The sequence below is a fragment of the Pezoporus occidentalis genome, unplaced genomic scaffold, assembly GCF_034315485.1.
Source record: "Pezoporus occidentalis ecotype Australia unplaced genomic scaffold, CSIRO_AGI_Poc_V1 ctg37, whole genome shotgun sequence".
Classification (NCBI taxonomy): Eukaryota; Metazoa; Chordata; class Aves; order Psittaciformes; family Psittacidae; genus Pezoporus; species Pezoporus occidentalis.
In genome coordinates this window covers 5,161,615-5,183,011 of record NW_026915691.1, presented here as the reverse complement: position 1 = coordinate 5,183,011, position 21,397 = coordinate 5,161,615, and the positions used below count along the sequence as shown (strand labels likewise).

The following is a 21,397-nucleotide window of genomic DNA, read 5'->3' as shown; positions in this document are numbered from 1 at the left end:
CCAAAGGTTGTTTTGCCACCATTTGGGTGGAGCAAAGACTCAGAAAGATGATACCCAGCTGTGCTACCAAAATAGCGTTTCATTCAAAGGCTCTGCTGGCACAACAGACCCTCGGCAAAAAAAGGGTACTGAGGAAATGAGGGAAGTGGAGCTGAGCCCTGAGTCTCACCTGCTCCCCGCATCAGGATGGTTTAGGGTCAAATCTTCCAGTTAGTGACCATGTAGACACTCCTTCTAGAGAGCTTAAGACCCAGACCATGCACTCCTTGAGCTAGGATTGTTCATGAAACACAATGGTACAACAGTATTTGCCAAGTCCTGAGCTATGTAGTGTCAGCAGCTGTCCCTAACAAAAGTTTGGGATCCTTTCCCCAGAATCCTGTTTTCTTGTAAGGTTTCTATTTTGGCTGTCATTCTTCATTTTACAGAGGATTTAGTCCTTCACAAAGAATATAGGCCTCACAGACACCAAGGCATTTGCTACTTTACTTTTAAGACTGAAATTGTGGAAACTGACCTGAAGCAGGATGGTATCTGGTGTGTATCTGTCTTTCCAGTGGTCCAGGAAGACAAAATCCAGAGTATCCACCTCATATTTTTTCTTCAGCTGGGGAATAATTTCCTCTGAAGGGCCTTCTAGGAGTCTTACCTGAAATGCAAATCCATCTGATCAATTGAGAACCATTAAGAAAAAGCACGTGCCTCTAGCTCATTTTAAACTGTGGCCAGACTGAAAGAAGCTGCTGCACATTGATTTGTCAAGCAAGAGCCATATTCTGTGTGCGGAAGAAAAAAGTGGTAAGGAAATCTGTCTGGTTTATGACTCATAGCTGATCGGGAAATTAAATCAGATGGGGAAAATGCAATTTTAGATGTTGCTAGTGCTTCAGGTTCTCTCCAAGAAGTCAAGAAACGCATTAGAAGATCTCATGGTGGGATTTATTTCCTCTGGTTTTATCACCTGAAGTGATTTGTCTAGTTGAACAGACAGGCACTTCTTCAGCATGAATCCCCTGACCTGCTGTAGATTTCAGCCCTCGGCTGATCTGGGTTATAGACTGGAAATAACTGCATCCTAGCCAACTGCACAGAGTCAAGACACCTCAGATTGCACAAAATGCATATATACATATATATATATATATATAGTGACCAAGTAGATTTGGGTAAGTACATCTCATCTGAAGTCCATTGCACATAATGCAGCTCTTTTTTGTGAGCTGTCTCACATAACAAAGAACTTTGGAGAACAGCCCTGATTATTTTGGTCACACACATCCCCATACCCTTGACTTCAAACTATCCTGACTCTCAGCTGGGTCTGTGTCATACTTGGGCCCCTGACTAATGCTATCAAATTTAGTTTGTTTGTGCTGTATATACAAAAACACAGATGACCTCGGTCCTTTTCGTGGACACTGGTAGCTTTTCCCTATGATCTAGCCTGATGGTTGAACTCTGCATGTTCCCAAACACTTAGGGTGTTACACTTGCTTGACAAGTAAAAACCAAATGTAAACCTATTCATGTTGTTTCTATAGGTAAAGTCCTGATCTCCATGTATTGCTTCCTCATACTAATTGGAGACAAATAGTATTCACCTTATCTTGCACTCCGGCAAACTCAAACATCTGTTTAGCTATAGCAGCAAATTCTGGGTTGAACTCCACAGTGAGAAGACGAGCTCCTGCCTTCAGCAGCCGAGCAATCCTAACTCCTGAGTAGCCACAGTATGTTCCCAGCTCCAGTGCAACCGATGGACTAACCTCTTCCACTGTCTTGTCTAGAATTACACCTGCATAAAATGGAAATATGTTAACTTCTTACAAAATCAATCTAGATCACATACAGAAGAGCAAGTTAGTGACGAGAAACTTACTAAGTATACTCAGTTGCTAAACACATTCAAAAATTAAGGGTTGATGTCAAATGGTATGCTATATCCTTTGCAAACTGACCTATCTGTGATCAAGTTGATCATGGAAATTCTAAGTTTTGAAATGCAAACTTTCAACTAGAAAAAATCTTGCTTAGTTTCACAATATAAACATTTTTGAGTGAGGAAGTGCCTGAATTAACTAAAATATTTATAGTGTTACAAGGGAAAAATGCAGTGGGCTTGTCTAAGAATTTATTGCCGAAACTAGGCATGTTTGTGGAACATATAAATCCTGAATTTTGATTGCTCTTATTTGTTGCAAATGTTACATGCAGTCTACAAAGTTTCTTATCCTATCTTTGCATGATACAAAGTTTCTTATCCTAAATACTGTTTTTAAAGAGGAAAGAAAAATGTAGTTACGAAGTTGCAAAATACTTGGATTCACTGGATGAATTTGAGGGATGGAAAACATCAGTCAACAACAACAAAACGTTACCAAATAAGTGGTAAGACGCTGTGCTATATTCAGTCCTTCCGAAGAAAAGAATTTATTTGTGAGAAAACTCTTTACTTGTGTGGCTGGAAACTAGAGAACTACTCTGACGAAGTATTTGAAGGGATCTTACAGTGAGCCATGGAATTTTTCAGTGTACATAGAAATTTCATTATCTGGTACTTTCCTGGATGTCATTTGTTTATGAATAGTACGATGATGATGGTTGCTTCTTGGCATCACGTGGTCACTCCCAAAATCTTTGAGACTAAAGATGCGTTAATGATGGCTCTGATCGGAGGAAAGGTCATCTTGTCAGAGCAAAACTGGAGTGAAATCTTTAAGAATATAAGCCCAGTTGATCAAGGTTTAGAGCTCTTAAGAATTTCCACTCAGCCACCACCCACTGTTCTGTTGCCCTCAGCACCCGGCCTGCTATGCAGAGTTTCAAAAACTGTACCCATGACAGAGAAGCTGTTACAATGCTTACTGTTGTATTTCATTAGCTATGTTAATCCCAGGCTTAAGCAACTCTCCCCTGCAATTCCCCAGCAAGAGGTACTTCTGTGTCTAATTCATAACACGTTAACATTTTGCCATTACAGTTTTTTTAAAAGATTGTCACTTTCCTGCAGCTAATTAAAAAATAAATGCTTTGTCCACATATTTTCCTTTAGGAGGCAAGAACAAGGAAATTCACTTGCTAAGTAGCAGCAATGTCTGAGAACTGCTTCTGTGTATTACATGGATAGGATTTTTCCCTTCAACGCTGATTTGTAACTTATGCTTGCATACACAACATAGTTTAAAATACTCCACACTCCCATCCCCCCCCCCATTTACTATCTTTCAGTTAAGGATCAGAAAGTATTTCACGTAATGAATTATGCCTTAAGGGCACCTTGTATAAGAACTGAGGTATAACCCAACCTAGATTTTCCTCGTAAATTGTCACTCTCTGCTTACACAATTGCAGTGTACACAACACGCAAACCCAGACTGGGTCCTGTGACTTCCTGGATTACTCACTGGATACACACAAGGCTGTCCTGGGGTTTTGAGGGGGAGGGGGGAGGTTGGGTTTTGGGTTTGTTTTTGTGTTCTCTCAGCAGATAGAAGTTACTATGTGAACACAATAACATGTCCTGTAATGCACTAGTCTTGAAGGATTGTTCAAGTGCTGATCCCTGCTTGCAATTACCTTTCTCATTGCCCACGTTCATGGCCCACTCTTTCTGGGAGCAGTACTTATCTATAGCATCCAGCACACTACAGGGGTCTCCCCGGACTGCATTCTGCAGCACAAAATTTAAAATCCTCTGTTCCTTGCTCTGATTCATGATTAAATTGGTTATTTTCTCCCGGATTATTTCATTCCAGAGAAGGGAAGCAGTGGGGTTTCTCCTGATGAGTACCACAACCAGCAGCAAAATGAAAAGCAGGAGGAAGACAGTGAAAAGGACTGAAGAGCTCTCGAGCATCTGGAAGGAAAAAGAAAAACAGCCCAGGGTTAAGGTGGCACGGAAGAGATCTATCCTTTTTGTAAATACTAAGTTGAGTAACCCATAGCCAACCATACTTGAACAGCAACACACAGAGTTTAATTATGGTATTTTCTAGAGTAGCTAAAAACTGCTCTCTGTCACTTGGTAATAGATGGTGCTCTGTGGCACTCCCTTTAGAAGCCAATTTTACAGGCAGTCAACAAGTAGCTTTATTTAATGCTCTGGTCCCTTCCCCCACACAGCTGCTCAGTCCTGGCTTCATGCATGCCACTGCACAAGGAGCCTCCCAGCATCAAATCTGTTCTCTTTTTTTAAAGGATTTAAAACCTTAAATCAGAGCCTGCATGTGATCCCTCTTTCCTATATTTTTGAGCACTGGGATACTTCTAAGCTGGCCTTGGTGAGAAAATATGGAACATCTCACCGTTTAATTTTGAGCACAGTTATCAGCAGAAACTGGCCACTGTGAAGTAACATTCTGTTTCAAGCCAGTCTGCAGGTTGTGAGTTACTACCCTGCATGCAGAGCTCTATGCCACCACCTGCCCTTCTTGCATGCTCCGCAGAGAAGCTGAGCTTGATGTTTCAGTAGGACTCCACCTTCCCCTTCCTTTCAGAGCCTGCAGCAGAGGGACCCAGGTGGAATGTTTTTCAGAAAATAGAAGCCTTTTTCCTGCTTATAACACCTTTGACACAAGAGGTTAATCTGAGAACCAAAGATGCATTTCCTTTTATAAAATAGGGATGTTTTCTCACTGGTTATAAAAATATAAACTGAATCCCTGAACCAGAGAAGAGCTCAGACTCATGAAATTGAAGAGATGTACAAAAGGACATGTTGTACTTCTCTGATCGGCCAGCTCAAATCATCTGATAGGATTGTGCCTGTTCTCACTCTGAAATTCAGTGTAACAGCTGCAGATGCCTGTGTGTGTGCAGCATGGGCAGTGTGTCTTTTTGAGTTTAGGGCATCTGAACATAAAGCTCAGCAGATGAGATGCATGTCACCCTGTACAGATCAAGCAGTAAATCCCATCAAAGCCATTTAGTCTGATGGATTTCAGATAGGCTAGTACACAGGGAGGTGCATTTACCTCTTTGCAGGAGCCACAGCACAAAGGATCTCATAAAGAAAGGGTTCTTAATATTAAGCAATTGATTTAGCCTTTGACAGGGTGCCAAACTAAGAGTTTTGATTTGCCTGAGGACTCTCTGCATGTGAAGTTCCTCTTGTACAACTCAAAACACACCTCATTTCTGATGATGCAGCTTATAACACCTCCGCTTTTCCCTTTCTGCTTCCCACAAGCAGAGCTGACAGTTGCATGCTGGGAGGACAGCACAGTTTGGAATGTGCTGCAGTTAGTATTAGGATGAATGACTGCCGAGTTCATTTGTTCTTTAAGTCTAATTAAGCATTTGACCACAGGTCTAAAGGATTCAGAACCCGTTTCTTAACCTCAGCAGGTTGGATTAAGTTGCACTTAAAAAAACAAACTGTTACAGAACATGACACAACTCTGATCCTTTCTATGAAGTCTCTTTCTCTTCCAGGTGGTAAAAATGGTGAACGCCTGCACTTGTATTGCACTCCACCAACCTTCAGCAAAACCAGTCCTCTAATAGGAGCTGCAACATCCTCAAAATGTTGGCCTAAGTTGCCCAAAACCAGAGGTAAAGGGGCTATGTGATTAGCCAAATATTCCCCAGGTCTCTTCCTGCTTGTTCCTGTTTCTCTTTTTTTTTCCCAGGATTGTCCCAAGAATATTGTAAATGTTACGTGTTGTCAGACCTCCATTCTGCAGTAGGAGTTGGCACATACACATTACACACGGGGAAAAATCTATCCCGCTGCTTTGAATTTTTAATCATCATGCACAACAGACTTTGAGTTTAGAAGATAACTGAGTTTCCATGGAGATACGCTCACAGTGGAGTTTGTTCACCCATCCATTTATCTTAGTTGCACAGCAAGTATGATTTGTTTGGAGCAGTCAAAAGTCTATTTATTTTGCTTTTAAGTAGTAACCACTGTTAATGCTTACCTTAAATGCTTTCCTTGCAAAGTCTGACCTGAGACATTTCCTTTTAGAGCTTGTCAGCATCATTAGCACAGAAAAATCGTGCTTCTTGAACCTCATGAACTTTATTTCCTAGCTAGTAAGAATCTGTTCCTCTACCTCAGCAGGATCATCAAGGCCTGGATGTCAATTTTGCTTCTTTCCTTCTATATACTAGTAGCCCTACTGATCAGGCCTAATTGTCCTACACCTTCCAGGTGGGACTTGTGCTCTTTCTAGTTCTACATGAAGATGTTCGACATTATCTGTCCACCAAGAACTTGGGCTGGGCCTTAGTTGATTGTATGGTCATTGTTGATGGATTTGGATTACTGACATAGTTGAGACATAATTATTCTGAACTGTGGTGAATGGATGGAGCCCAGAAGCTATTTACTGATGCCAGCAGGTATCTAACCCTTCCTGCCTCTGCACAAGGGAAACCGCATGAGCCCTGCTTACCAGTGACTCACTTGGTGGCAGTTCAACTGTATTCGGGTCCCTGTAGAACTGAAGACTGTTGGTGTTCAGAATTATTTCATACTGCTGCCAGACATAATCCTCTGGTTACAAAGGATATGTTGGCATCCTCTGAGTACAACTTGCCACAGCCTGTTGCTTTGACACTGTGAGATTCTGCCAGTGTGTTTGGGGCTGCCTTCAAAGATCTGCTGGAGAGCAAGAATGGATATCTACAGGTGGTGTATTTTGTGAAGAACAGCTTTCCCCTATTGCCTAGTGTAGATATGAGACCATTTGCTGAGATTTCTCAAAACAGGGAGAGAGAGCATCTGTAGGCTATCTCAGGCCCACTCAGGAATGCTGAGATTTCTTTTACATACGGGGAACAGATTGTGAAGACTTATTTTTATACTTTAACAAAAAGAAGCTTCTTGACAGTAAAATCCTACCCCTCCATTTTCACACTGTTACCCAGGCATGGAAGGGTATGTCAGCAAACCAGATTTCCATTATCTTACTTTTCTCACACTACTACAGGCTCTGTATACCAAATTTACAAGACATCACATGCTCAGAAGCCCACATAATAAAGAAGGACAGTATCTTCCTCATCTGCAGCCTATGAAATGCTATTTCTTAACACATCTCTGTTAGCCAGAGCAGAGCAAATCCCTCAAGTTTGCTGATCTTGAACAAACACTTCACCCTTCTCCTTACTTGGACAGCAGGATCTTTTTAAAGATTTTGTTGTTTTAAGATTGCACTTCATGCAGAGAAAGACTCCTTGTTTGAGATGTACATGCCCTAACTTTTCAAATGCATAGACTGCATTTAGGCTGCTGCAACCTGGCAGGTGTAGTGTGACATCCTGCTACTAAGATGCAACTAGCTTAACAAAAGGTGTGAATTGGGATATGCTTCTGAACCCCACAGATAGCCAAAGCCACCTGTTTCTTCTAGCTATTCCTTATGCAAAACCATGAGCAGGCCTTTAGCTTCTCTAGAAGGGCAACAACTGATAGTTCTGCTGGGCCACCTGGAAACAAATTTTGCATCTTCACCTTTGAAATCTTATCACTTCAAGTTCACCCAAGAATCCCCTCTGAAGGCAAAACACTGACCTCATTTCTCTTCTGATCTAGACTGCTGAGTGGCTGCTAACCCTGGTTTGTTTACATGTTTTGTGTAACGTATTTGTTAACAAGACAAAAAAAGCTATATGTGAAAGCTCAAACATACGTGATAAGGGGATGATCTTGGATCTAAAACTTAATCAAGGAAGCAATTCAGCTTGGCTATTCCTACGATTAAGCGCTTGGAGGGATCCATTTCTTACTGTGCCTCAGTTAGATCTTGGCACTTCTGAGTCCTACATGAGTGCCACCTCATATAGCAGCAGAGCCCACCTGCCTCCCACAGATCCTTAGAGGCTGCTCACAGATTGCAACAACCTGTATCGCACATGCTGCTTTTTTCCATTCCTAGACAAGTTCACTTGGTTTTGCTGTATCAAGGAATGTTTTTCAGCTGTTGGGGGGGAGGGTTTATGCTTATTAATGCTGTGTAACACCTCAGTGCCTTCATAAACTGTCGTTATGGGTTGTTCATAGCAGAGCTCCTTTAGGAGACAATTATCCTGAAAACCAGTTTCCAGAGAAAGTAACTTTTAAAAGGAGCAAACCAGAAATACCTTGGTTTTCTCTTCTTTTCCTTTTTTTTTCTTTTTTCTTTTAAGCACTGTTTCTTTTTTAAAGTTTGTCCCTCTTAATCTCTGTCTTCTCTAGATGTGAGAATAAATTTTGTGATAGCAGGAGACTGTAAAAGCAGCCTGCCAAGGGCGAGATGCATCAGTGATGGTCATGTACCCAGAGGGGAAAAAAATCTGTACCAAAATAGGTAATTGCTTTCGCATTCTTAGCTGAAAAGTATTTGATATGAGAATTAAGTGTGTAATTCAGCCAGTTTCAAACTACCACTACCTAAGAGACAGTCATGTTATGACAGCTTTAGAAAATGCAACTGTAATTTTAGCTTTAATATGGATTCATGAGGTTCATTAAATATGCAGTAAAACTGAACTTGCACATAGTCAAGTTTCCCATAACCACTAATTATAAGGCAGTCGCGCTTATTATTTAGTGCTTGTTCTGAGGTTCCAAATACACAGCTTAGCACTGCAACCTCTTCTGTGCATTAGAAACACCATGATAAAGTGAGACTTCTCTTTGAAAACTAAAATTTGAAGTGGAAAATAGTAGGCAAAATAAAAAATTCAGCAAGGGAATAAAGAGAAAACTGGAGGGATAACATTATGAAAAGGAATGAATAACATCTATCGCTAAATCTGGTTTTGAGAAGACAGAGTTTAAAAGAAAACATATTAAAATTTCATGCCCAAACCTGTCAAAGTACTGACAAGTCTTTCTAAAGCACTGGGTTATTTTCTTATGCATCTAATCTTACTCATTTTGGCAGGTTTCATAAGACCAAATCATAACTTCACAGTGCAGTTCAGCAGTTTTCCCCTGTTGCAAACCATAACTAAACTTGAATGGGAGCACCTCTGCTTCAGCGTACAGAGATTTAAAACAGCACTTTCAAAGAAAGAAGCAAACAGGAATTGTGGGTATCTGCTGCCCCAATTTATCTGCCCTTAAAAATTAAATACCTAAGTCATTCCAATGGCCATAAATGAAATCTCAAGAGATTGGCGCAGTCCTGGGGATCTGTTATGCCAGTAGTTGTTTCAGTTAGGGATTCACTACCCTCTTACTGTAATAAGAGCTCCAGTTTTTCTAAAAACATAAAAATGCCCATGTGACAGAGCACAAAACAAGACATCCTGTTCTTTATTCGTGTACAGGTGACTCCAGCCATTTCACCACAGGTTACAATAAGGGTCTTTTGGTACTGTTATTTATCAGTCCTTTTGGTAATGTTTTTCCAAGTATTGTTAAAAAATCACTGGTCTTAGAAGTCCCTGAAGTGAAAAAATAAGGATTATAACAATTGGAAACATCAATGTTTAATGTAACTCCAAGTCACCAGATGAATTCAAATCAAGATTTTTCTCAGTGCTTCTGAAGTTTTTGTAACACTGTTAGAGGAAAGTGTATGGAGATTTGGCCTGAACTACTGACTGCTACTGTTTCTCTCTCAGATTCCAAAACAACCTCCTTCTGCTAAAAGCTGATATTTACAGAGAAGAAAAAAAAAACAACATGTTGAAAGTAAGCACCTTTAAATGCTCTGAGTTTTAATAAGGACACATGACTTGGTGAGTTTCACACTTAGCAGATTAAAAAAGTATTAAATTTGAATATTTAACTATTCTGAAGCTTAGTTCATTATGAATATTTAACAAGGCTTTATTTCCTACAGACGCAAAAATAAGATGACAGGTATTAAAATACTTGGGAGGTTGGAAACTGTTGGATAGAATTTTTTTTTTCAATCTAGTTGAATCCTTATAAGCCTTATTACAGAAACTCTTGTTACAGGTTTAGCTTGGAACTGATCCTGTTTTGCTTCGTACTAAAAATGAAGTCCTAAACATAACCACAAAAAACACCCTGTTCTACAAAACCAGCATGTACGTAATTCTGCTATTCCCCAGGACTGGAATGAGAGTAAAGTTTGTGATCCTGAATCAGGGAACTTGGGGTTGGATCTCATCTTGGCAATGTTTTTCTGATTCGATCTCGGGTGAGCTGTCTTACCTATGTCTCTGTTGCCAGAAGAGTAAGTTTAAGTTAGTGCTACTTCTATAACTTTCAAGGTGTTGCAAAGCTGAATTATTTTTTGTCAGAAAAATGCCTGCTGTGGATATAAGGTTTAAGTTCAAACTTTTTAAAAGCTACTGCTGAAATTATGCCATTACGTATCTTATACACTAAAGCATGCAGAGGATTTGGATAAAAGTAAGGACATGTTAGCTCTTTCAGAAGCAGTGCAAAACAATGCAGAAGAGTCAGCACATTTCTACGTTTATTTTAACAATATTTGTTGCTCTGCACTAGGAGATCTGTGCCATCCCTGACTGGGACTGGAGTCCCTGACTCTCTGTCCTATGCTGCCTTGAGTGAGACAATCTCTGTTTTGTGGCATTTTGCTTTTCTTGTCTTTTCCCAGAGCAAAAAAGGCAGAATATTTTGGACAGAAAGCCTGAACTGATTTCTGCCAAACACATTGTATCCTGTTGCTGTAGGCAACACAATTCAACAGCTTCGTAATTTAGTACTTTTAAAGGTCAAAAAAATATCTTTTTACCTCCTATTCTTTCATTGTTGTTTATGTATTTTAAAATGAGTGCAACACTGTGAAGAATAATCATCATATTGCCAAACGTGAATAGCTTGTATTTCAATGGAAACTTAGTCTGGGAATTTGACATTCAGATTTTCCACTGACATCATAAAAACAAGCTGAACAGACTTTATATAATTTTTCACTAAGTAGTTCTTGTATGAAATCTGAATTTCCATTTCCTAGGTTTTTCTCAGATTACTATAATTTAGCTTCAGTACCATGACTACAAAAATTCTGACTTCTATAAATGCAAACTTCTGATCATTACTTTTTTCCCCTTAGGCCTTTTGTCTTGTCCTTTTTCCTCCTGTTGAAAGGAAACAAATACAGATTTCTTCTTTCTGAATGAAAGGAAAAGAACAGAAAAGTGCCTACTGCCTACTTGGGAGCTAATCAACTAAGCTTCATAAGGGTGTTTATATCCATTCTCTTAATTTCAATTCAGATAATTGCTACCAACTTAAAGCTCCCTTCACAATAGCCATTGTCTTAAGTGCTATCACCCAAAGGAAAAGGTTTATATAATGGCTATGTGCCCCATAAAGAAGTACAGGGTTTAGAATAAACTTGCCACGAAGAGAGGCCTCATCTCCATCCAACAAGCAGGTCCGTGTGGATCTGTAAGTTTCTGATCCGGTCTGGCCTAATCACACTGCATGATTTAAAGTCACAGTTTGGGGTGAGAGAATTCTTCAAGGATAAGAAATGCACTTTACCAGGCTTTGAGCAAAGACAGCTTTTCAGGAATAAGATCTTTTCAGGTACCCCTTGGAAGCATTTGCTCCTGGTAGTTGTTATTCCCACTCCAGAACATTAGATGTATTTGTATTATTTGTACTAGTGTTTGAGGCCAGGGGTTGCAGCTCAGCTGAACTGTACAAACCCCACCTGGGAAGCAGTGGACTGCTAAAAGCAGAAAGTGCTCTGCCCTGCCAGCACACTACAAGCTGGTCTGTAAAAAGTTTTCTTGGCTGAGACTTTACGTACATAAAACTACCTCCTACTGAATGATTTTGCCCCAACTAGAGATTTGAAGATTTGGAAGAAAGGGCTGGCAGAGGAAAGACCAAAATGGCTAGGTATCCTCAGCATCATCACCTGCAATAGACTTATTTTGCATTCTCTCTTTATACCACCACAAAGATCAAGTGCTGAATCCTCAATGTCCCAAATCCCCACTGCATGCTCCTGCCCTGCTTCCAAGGCTACCAGCTAATCTAGCGTAAATCTGTCTTCAACACAGCTTTCCGCCCTCCACAAGCTGCTCTTCAGGCCAGGGGGAGTGCACAACTGAAACCTGGTGAAACACTCATGGAAGGACCTGAAAGAGTAGGAAGGAAATTGCTGCTGAGATAATGGCTTATCTCTATGGAAATGAAGAGCTCTAACAGGCCAGGCAAGGTGGGATCACCACAGCACAGCAGGTAACCAGAACACTGTGTGGGAAGAGGCAGCATAACTGAGACAAGCTCAGGGCATGAAACCTTGGCCTCAAATCCTGACAGAATGCCCTTCCCAGAAAACTAGCTGGAGTGGCAATAGAATGTCTCTTACTTTACTTAGAAACTGCTTTCTGAGAAATCTCTTCTAATAGAGATCAAGCTAAACTGGTATGGAATGCCTCGTGCATTAAGATCTGGTTTCAACGGCTGCTGCCAAAAATATGTTTTTTCAGAAAATTCCAAGTCAGTTATAATTCCAGTGATCCTGAAGGGTTGCTGACAGACAACAGTGTGAGACTGGCAGAGATAAACCTGATACCAGCTGCTAAAAAATATTGCTAAACTTGAGTGACAAGTAAATTGTTTGCAGGGTTAATATGGTTAAACTCTTCTTCCACTGATGCAAACTAAAGCTGTATGTTGGCAAAATTTTATTTTGCATTTAAATACCGTGATGTTGTGCAAATGCATGATATCCTGAATGTGGTGGCTTTGTGAGATGAGCCCACAGCTGAGTAAGCAGAAAAAAAGCTAGGGTTAGTGCAGCTATAAAGTAAAGGTTGTTTATGGAGATCATCGGTATGACATGTGCTCGACAGTATTGGTAAATATGAGGGTTTTTATAAAGGACAGAATGTAAAGAATGTCCATAAAGGGCATTAGAAAACTACTTCATGAGCAGCAACTCTGCTAGCAAGCAAAAGTACAAGCTTTTTGTCTGTTCTTCACAGACATTTTGCTGTAGCAGAACTCCCTCTTGAGAATGAAAACTCCCATAAAATACAGCTGCAGCAACACATTTATAAAAGCAGCTATTCAGTCAAATATGACTGAACTGAAGCTTGACTCGCATCCAGCTTTTTCTTGAATACAAATGAGCACCGAATTCCAGCATACTTACAGCCATAAATTACATTTTCAATTTAGCTGGGGTTATCTCATTTCTTTCAACTGTCAAGGTTTACAATACAGTATAAATGCATTACACACAAATAAGTCCTACTCTTTCTCTGTGAAAGCTGTTGCTGCCCACGGACTGGCTTCCTGACAATGAGTACCAGTCAAAATGTGGAAAACACCGCTCCTTTCATACTCGCCACTGTTTAAAACAGTGACAGTATCTACGACAGCAAATTGTGTCAAGCCTGAGAAGTAAGAAAATATAAATAGGTACCTTTCTTGGTACAGCAGAAGCTGTTCCCTCCGATCTTTTCCTGTGCTGCTCTGCTGTGGATTTTATAGAATAAGAGTCCAAGAGCCTGCAGTATTCAGTCCCGTTCGATCACATCACAGGAATAGCTTATCAGTCCTGTTACAAGACTCTAAAAGGAGCGGTGTCCTTTTCTCCAACTCCTCCTTTCACTGGTTTCTGCGCTCCTTAAAGGTGCTCAGTGCTCTAATAACCCTAGAGAAAGCTGTTCATCTGTCCCCTAATGACAGTGTTCTTGTTACTTAGTTACAGCACAGTGAATGCTGACAAAGTCAGGTATGAGCCAAATCTGCACTCAGTGTAAATGCATTGTGTTCAATCAAGCAACTCCAGGAATGAATTTAGCCCAAGGGATTCAGTTCTTTTTTCAGCTCAGATGTGGCATGCCTCAGCCAGTGCAGAATTTGTAGAAACAAGACCTAGGCATGTGGGTTAAATATAGAGTTCTGCTGGAGGGAGGAGAAGTATGTATACCAAATTGCTTAACAGCAACTACAGAAGGAAGTGCAATCAATACATTATAAATAGTACATTTGAATTTGTGGAGCTTCTAGGTGGAAAAATATTCTGCTACAAACAGCTCTAAGATAAAAGGATTATTCTAATAAGCCTTGTCGTCAGTTTGACTGTCTATACTGTTTCCTTCGAGGCAGAAACAATATAACCAAGCTGCAATTAAACTGCACCATAAAAGAAAATATTAAGAAAAAAAAAACAAAAGCCAAACACAATGTGGTGGAAGTTCTCTGCTGTAATCTCACTACAAAACTCAAACCTAGTTAGCAAGTGTTTGAAAAGCTCTAGCCTAGAAACTTTTAAAAGATTTTAAGAGTTTGTATTACATGTGGCAAAAACAGGAACTGAAGATATGAAAACAGGCTTCGTCACATGATGGGGGAAGTCCTTGAAAGAATGAAGAACTACCTGAGAGCCCTTTAAGTGGATGAATTGCATAAAGAATTGTGGGAAAATGAGGTAGGTGAAGATCAAAGTGTTTTTAGTAAGTTAACAAAACATAACTAAGACCCTGCATTATAGCACAGTACTTAATACAGAATAACTTTGAAGTATCCCTCCCATGTATAACAGAGATTTAGTTCAACAAATAACTTTGTTGTAACCTAGACATCAAGAAGAACAAAGGATGAACTAAGCAATACTGCACTCCAGCTTCACTGACAGTAGTTTCCTACCTGATCAAAAGCTGGTTCTGAAAGCATGACAGGTTAAAGCATGATACCTGATGCCACCCACAGTTAACATTAACTAAGAATTTCTTTTACTGCTGCTCTGTGGAGAAACGAGCTTAAACCAGCCAAACTTATTCTATGCACTGACCTGATTCTGTAAGCTATTCTTTGGAGCCATCCTAGCAGTTAACTATAGCTAGCTGTGAACTGGTGGGTGGTATCAGCCCAGCTTATACCCAGGAGCAGAAATTTGTACCAAGACTTACCAGATTGAGCAGTGTCCTCTGACAATGCTTTTAAAAGATTTTGAACCTTGAGCTGAATCATATTGTTCAGGCTAAAAGCATGGGAGGAGAAAATTTGCTTCTGCGTGCCCACAACTGTTTACTTGGATGATAAAGGCTGTGCCTGCAGAGTAACCCTTTCTGTTGTCTAGATATTTAACTAGCTAAGTAAAAATGCATGAATGGCAATAACTGCAAATTAGATAAAGGCAGAGGTTCAGTTAGTTAAACCACCCAAACTGTGAGATAATGTCCATAAGTTGCTTCCAACTTAATAGAGAGTTGAACATTTGTAATACATTATTATGGGATTTTTTTTTTCCTCCAAGGGAAGTTTCTTTGGTAGGATGTTAAACATTGGCTTATGCCTTTATTTAAAACACCTTTTTGCCCAAGGCAGTGCCTATATATGTATGGATTTTTTGTAAGTTTCTATTAACAATACTACAAGCTCCAGATGTATAAATTTATACCATGTTCACATGACTTATCCTTGTCTAGATCGTAAAAATTTACCCCGACAGTAATACATCCAGGTCAGAGAACTGTGGACAGCTATAAATATCTCAGGTTTTTATAAATTTTTACATTGTACAAACACAATTTTTGTTTGGGGACAAGATCTTAAAAGATGGATTTGATACTGCAGAACATCAGGATCCTGCATTCACAGGGCACATTTATAGGAAGATGTAGACCCAGCATGTCTTAGCTTGGGAGCAACATCACACGAATGACAGCAGGTCAGAATAACTGACTAGTTCACACTGAATAGCTCTGACAGTTGACAGAGTTCAGCTCAGATCTGTTTGTACAAACTTGAGTAGACACTGCTAATGTACAGACCTCCCAGTCTCAAATGCAGGCTACACAGCTGCCATCACGTGGTGCAATGTGGCCATGCTATCCCCACTTGCTGTGCATAGCACGGAGCTAGAGCCTTCCCAGTAAATCCACGCCTGGCATAACAACAAATGGCATTCCCTTCTTCTAACAATTCTGACCAAAGACTGTTTTTTAAAAGGCTAAACAAAGGGAGACAGGAGAGCTAGCACATTATCACAAACCCCACAGATCATGTGAAACAATGAGTGGAAGAAAATTCTTTTGAGCTTGCATTTTCAGAATAGCAGGAGGGATTTTCTTTTATGTGAATTTGCTGTTTTCCACAGTCAAATTGGTTTCTCTTCCTGAGAACATGTAAAAGAGGAATTTTGAGAAAGGAAGCATCACTCTTGTATGAATCAGGAAACTGCCTGAAGATATCTAAAATAGGAAATAGCTAAAAGAGAAGGAAGATGGCTAGCAAAACTGTACTCTAAATTTTAACAAATAATACAAGCAATTAGACTGGCTTGTATTTATTGTGTATCATAAAAGTTATCATGTAGGCTGAAAAAGAACACCCCTTCCTGCTTTCAAAGGCTTCATAACTCCTTATGAAAACTCTGAAGCTCAGTTAAACCTACCATATTTCTGTCTTTTCTCCCCTCACTTTTTTGGTAACACATGTTGAAGCATTTGAACAAAGTTAAAATTTGAACTTGTGTTACTTGAAGCTTCATCTGTTTCTGCAGTTTTTTCCCCTTACTTGCAATCAATTAGTTGTTTAGGAAAAGCTATGAACAGAAGATCCTGTGTTAAGGAAGGAAGGAATAAAATAGCATAGATTAAATTCTGAATAACAACGAGTCCTACTCTCAGACAAATTTCTCACAATAAAAAAAAAGCAAACCAAAGGGGGAATAGCAACAAAGCTGAAATGTTAAACTATTGCTGTTGGTTTATGAACCTGTGCACAAATGTTTCCAGCACAGGAAACACTTTTAGCTGAAGGATATATTATTTGTAATAGGATGTCTTTCTGGGCACTTAGCTTATATTAAAATGGTTGGTTTTCTCTTAGAACTACATTTTAAAATGGAATTTAAATTATTATCTCATGTAATTCTGTCATGTGTGTAACTTTTCTTAGGTTACTCAATGTAGTTGGTTTAGATACATTTACAGACCTTACATTAAAATTTATTAGGTACTGGCATATGATATTTGTCCCATCCTAACAAAATGTTGTAAAATCTTTAGAATTCATATGGAAATCTGATTACCACCTTGATCTCATAAACCAACATTAGTCACCATCTTCCTTTATCAGATTGACTGAACTCTCCTAAAGGATGATTTGTCAAAGCTCTTCAAAGCAGCTATCAAAAATGCAGAAAAATACAGTGGAGTTGGATTGTAAGTAAACAGCCAAAGATTTCTTTGTGCTAATGAAAAGCGATACCCAATAAAATGTAATATTGGAAAATTCTAGCTATACAAGTCAGTTAAGAAGCCTTAAATAAAAGTGATAAACATGCTCCCGTTTACCCAGGATCTGTGTCTTTAAATAAGGATCCTCACTTGCCAGCATAACCCCCACATTCGAATGCTATCCACATATTTTGCAATTTGAATCATTACAAGTTTTTACCTTACTTTGAAAAAGGTCTAAGGACTGGTGTCCACCCCTCCCCTGCTACCATTTGTTCTGCCCTTTTTGTAGCTCTGGGACATGGTTCTCACAGTTGCTAGCAACTATGTCACTGTTTTCACTTTTGTATTCACCATTTGACCTGCCTTTCTTCCATATGCTTTTTCTCTCCATTCTCTTTCCTCCTATAAAGACACCATGCTACACGCTAGTGGAGGAACAACATGAGCAAAAGAAAAAAAGGGGGTAAAATCAATCACAGGAGAGCTGGTAAGAACCCAAAAAGTCCTACTTCATGTACAGATATCTTAGTTCAATCAGTGATCCAGTACAGTTCACTGACAGTCATGTAAACTGGTCATTAAGTCATGCCACAAAATGCATCTTCTGATATAAATCATTTCCCACCCCACCCACTAAAAAAGCAGTGATGTGATGACTTCCTAGGATAGTATCTACCTGACAGCTCTCTTCTTTCCCCCACTCTCCCAGGCTGCTAATCTAAGAACATAACACCATGCCAGAAAAACAGGAAAGACAAGAAGATGTATTTGAAAAGTAAAAATTTCTAAAATGTTAGGTGGAAAAGGCATTTGGTCCTGGTTGTCTTCATGAGGAAGAATTTGAGTAAGCCATTGATAAATGTAACAAAAGGTATTTCATATGAAGGAAAAAAGTAGAGAATTCCAAGCTGTCCTTAGACTAAATTAAAAAAGAAACAGTCTGCCTGTTAACAGAACCAATTAATGCCTCACAAACCCCCTATTTTTGTTGAATGGATTTATATACATACACAGTGGTGTTTCCTTTGCACTTTTAATACCACACTAAGTACATTGAATAAACATCTCCCCTTGGAAATAAACCAAACCACATCTAATGTATTAAGTTAATTTATGACTTTAAATATGAGTAGCTACAACTGACAAAATTCTGTGGAAATATGATGTTAGGTCTGATAGCTATCTTGTAAGAAGGTTTTTTAATCCCAAACTTTGAAAAAATATGCTTTCACTGCAGAAATGCAATGCTTTATGTAAATGATTCCTAATACTAAAATGCATTTTCCACTAAAGTACGTAATGCTTGCTTTTTTAAAAGAAGATATATATTTATGTAAAAAAGTTATTTCACTAATTACTCTGATCAGCTTAATGCTAACCACAAAAGAATTAAGAGACTAGAAAGGTATAGGAGCTGAGCCAAAGACACATTAGAAACAACACCTGATAACCAGAATCTGCCTCTGATCCCTGAGAAAGGTTTTTCAAGTGCAGCACAGACATACTGCTCAGTGCTGACTGCAGCAGATGTCAGCAGCTACTCCTTTTTTTGATACTGTCACCATGAGCAAAACCTATTCCTTGTTGCTGATATCTGCCTCTGTCAGTCTCAGTGAAGAAGCTTGTGAGAATGTGCAAGAACAAGCAGGGTGATGTTACACAGATTTTGTACTTTCCTCTGAAGATGGCAGTTGTGATGGGAACGCCTTAGCCTGTGGAACTGCACAGTGCTTCATCCTTAGCTGTGAGATACAGCCAGAGGGCTGGTGACACCCCAGCTTCACATGGTCTGGCAGTGGCACAGAAGCGCCTATTGATAGGTCCAATTCCCAGATGACTTAAGGATGCCAAGAAAAAGCAACTGTGTCACATTCAAGTTAGAAAAGCGAGGGTGTGTGCTGATGTGTTTGGGAACACACAGACATCTAAAAGAAGCTACAATCTTGACACTGCTGCATAGGCTCTGGTTCACAGACTCCAAGCACTGGAGAAAAGATGATCAGTAATGTTAGCGTACAATGTGGTTGTTACAATGGATACTTGGCCAAGTTCCTATCCTTAAAAGAGTTCAGAAGCATTACTCCAAATTTATCAATTCTTTCCTAAACTGTCACTGTAGGTGCTGTTTAAAGGTAACCTTTTCTATCTACATTTAAGGCCTTTTCTTATTAGCAAAACACAGTAATGCTGCAGGGACATTTCTTTACATAAACTTGTTTTTTGTTTGGGGAGATTTAATTCTACCCTTGATCCTACATGTCTGAACTAAATGCTGTGTGAAGAGCACATGTTCAACACTGCCTGATTCAATTCAGAGTAGTGGCTAAAATGAATAGTAAGACAACTTTGCAGTTAAGTACCTGAAAAGCATAAAAGATTACTGAGTAAGCTGGAGGTTTCTTTAATTCAAAGGCCTCTCAGTATGCTCTTGTCATGTCTGTCCACTGCTGCTGCAGTGGGTAAGAGCATTTTTAGTTATTTATTGATTAGTGCTGCAGGAGGCAACAGAGAGGGAGTTTGCCTTTTTTTTGTTTACCAGCAGTGACACTGGACAAGTCATCAATTCATTTACTAAAGTGACAGTAATTTCTGTTTCGTGTATTTTCAGACATTAATGAAGAAAAAACAACCAGACCTACACTGGAGGTGATGTTAGTTCTACAAGACCTGGAGTACATGAATTTCCTGCCGTTTCTCCTCAGCTAAGGACCAGGTGATGGTTTCTGAAACACAATGGTTGGATGCTGCCCCCTTGTGAGCCAGGCCCTTGCTAGGAACCAGCTGAACCAGGACTGCCTGAAACGTTTTTCTGCCGCCTGCACCCTCTCACTAAGAAAAAGTGGCAGATTCCTTGTCCCAGACTCCAATTTGGCTATTTAGCACATACGAGTCTACGTACAGCAGCAAGCTGGGTCACTACTGTGCTTCAGTAAAGGCCAACAGCCAGTAAATCTGAATGAGAAAGACCTTGATCCCTGTGGCATTGCTCTGACCAATGCTTACTTTGAGGCCTTTCACCTTAGGCTGCCCCAATACATACAAGCATTAGTAACTCAGCACTGCCCTCGGTTAATCAACATCTGGCATGTTCACAAGGAAAGGAGATGCTGCTGAAGGCTGTGAAGCATCAGCAGTGCTCTGACAGGTCATCCACTGCAGGTATCTGTACCACTGGTTAAACCCTGTGTTAGAGCTGGTTGTGCTGGCCTGGTTCACTGACCTGTGTAACACGGCCTACTCCGCCATTTTGCTTGAGGAAGTTCCCTCAGACCCAAGTCCCTGCTGTCTGCTCTCAACCCTGAACAGATCTTAGCCACAGGAATAAAAACTACATCATTTGTTGTCTGTAATACCTCATGGAAGGGAGAGGCTTTATTCAAACCACCTTATCAGAGGCTTTTAACTTTCAGGCTGCATCTGAGGAAGGAGTGGTGTTCCAGTGGGGTATGTAGTTCCAGAGGGGAAACAAACAAGGCTCTGAATATTGGTAAAGGTTCTGTGCAGTTGCCGTTTTCCTCTTCTTTCCCGTAACGCCCTCCCTGAACCCCTTTTGCAGCAGCATCTCGGAGGGAACGCAGTCAAGCAAAATGTGGGTTTTTTTCCCTTCCAAACGTCTCATTTAAACGCAAATGAGCTTGTCCAACGCCAGACACTCTGCCTGCTTCTGAACAGGCCTCCCGCAGCTCTGCCGCGGCTCCAGAAGCCGCAGCCCAAGCCCAGGTCGAGCGCTCCCGCCAGCCGGGAAGCGGCCGCCTCACCTCAGCGCCGCGGGGGGGGCGGCCCGCGCCGCGACCCTTGCTCTCCCCTCACACCCTCCGGCCCTCCGCCGCCCTCACCGACCCGCCGACGCCGCCCTCCACTCAGGCGCTGCTCGGGCACCTCGCAGGGGTCCTGGCTCGGCGCAGGGGCCCTTTGCCGTACAGCATGGCGACGCTGTGGCGGAGGCGGGAGCGTCTCCTGGGAGTGTCAGGACGGCTCTGCCGTACAGTGCGAGCCCTCTCAGGTACGGGGTGCCCGCTGGGCTCAGGGCGGGCAGAGGCCGCGCCTCCGCCTTTTCTCGCGGGGAGCCCTCTCCTCCTGACGCTGAAAGCCTACTAGAGGGGTTCCCCCGAGCTCTTCCCACCCCCCGCACGCCGGGAAGCGGCCCGCAGACGCTCTGCTTGAGCCGCTACTGGAGGCGGCACTCTCCTCCCTCAGCGGCCGAGGAGAGGAGGGTGGCGAAAGGCTTCCAGCCGTAATGGCTTTCGGCGCCCCCTTAGCCCCGGTGCGTCTCTCGGAGCCCGTCCCTCGGTCCCTGCATTGC

General features: G+C 40.9%; 2 protein-coding genes across 7 annotated transcripts in view; one reads left to right on the top strand and one right to left on the bottom strand.

The window, feature by feature from the left end:
* Positions 1 to 21,397, bottom strand: part of COMT (catechol-O-methyltransferase) — a 363,876-nt gene that overhangs the window by 3,139 nt on the left and 339,340 nt on the right. For 3 of the 6 annotated variants that reach the window (XM_062631499.1, XM_062631496.1, XM_062631494.1), the window contains 3 exons: positions 3,577 to 3,856; positions 1,602 to 1,795; positions 518 to 649 (listed from right to left, as the gene is read on the bottom strand). In XM_062631499.1, the coding sequence (XP_062487483.1) occupies positions 518 to 649; positions 1,602 to 1,795; positions 3,577 to 3,856 (606 nt within the window). Of the gene's footprint in view, positions 1 to 517; positions 650 to 1,601; positions 1,796 to 3,576; positions 3,857 to 13,325; positions 13,750 to 14,817; positions 14,960 to 20,934; positions 21,068 to 21,397 lie in introns of those variants that run through there. The other 3 variants (XM_062631497.1, XM_062631495.1, XM_062631498.1) reach the window with 3 other exon arrangements.
* The window catches only part of TXNRD2 (thioredoxin reductase 2), a 32,308-nt gene continuing 31,879 nt past the window's right edge, over positions 20,969 to 21,397 (top strand). Inside the window, exon 1 of the mRNA XM_062631478.1 lies at positions 20,969 to 21,097. Within this exon, the coding sequence (XP_062487462.1) occupies positions 21,019 to 21,097 (79 nt within the window). The 5' untranslated portion in view covers positions 20,969 to 21,018. The remainder of the gene's footprint in view (positions 21,098 to 21,397) is intronic.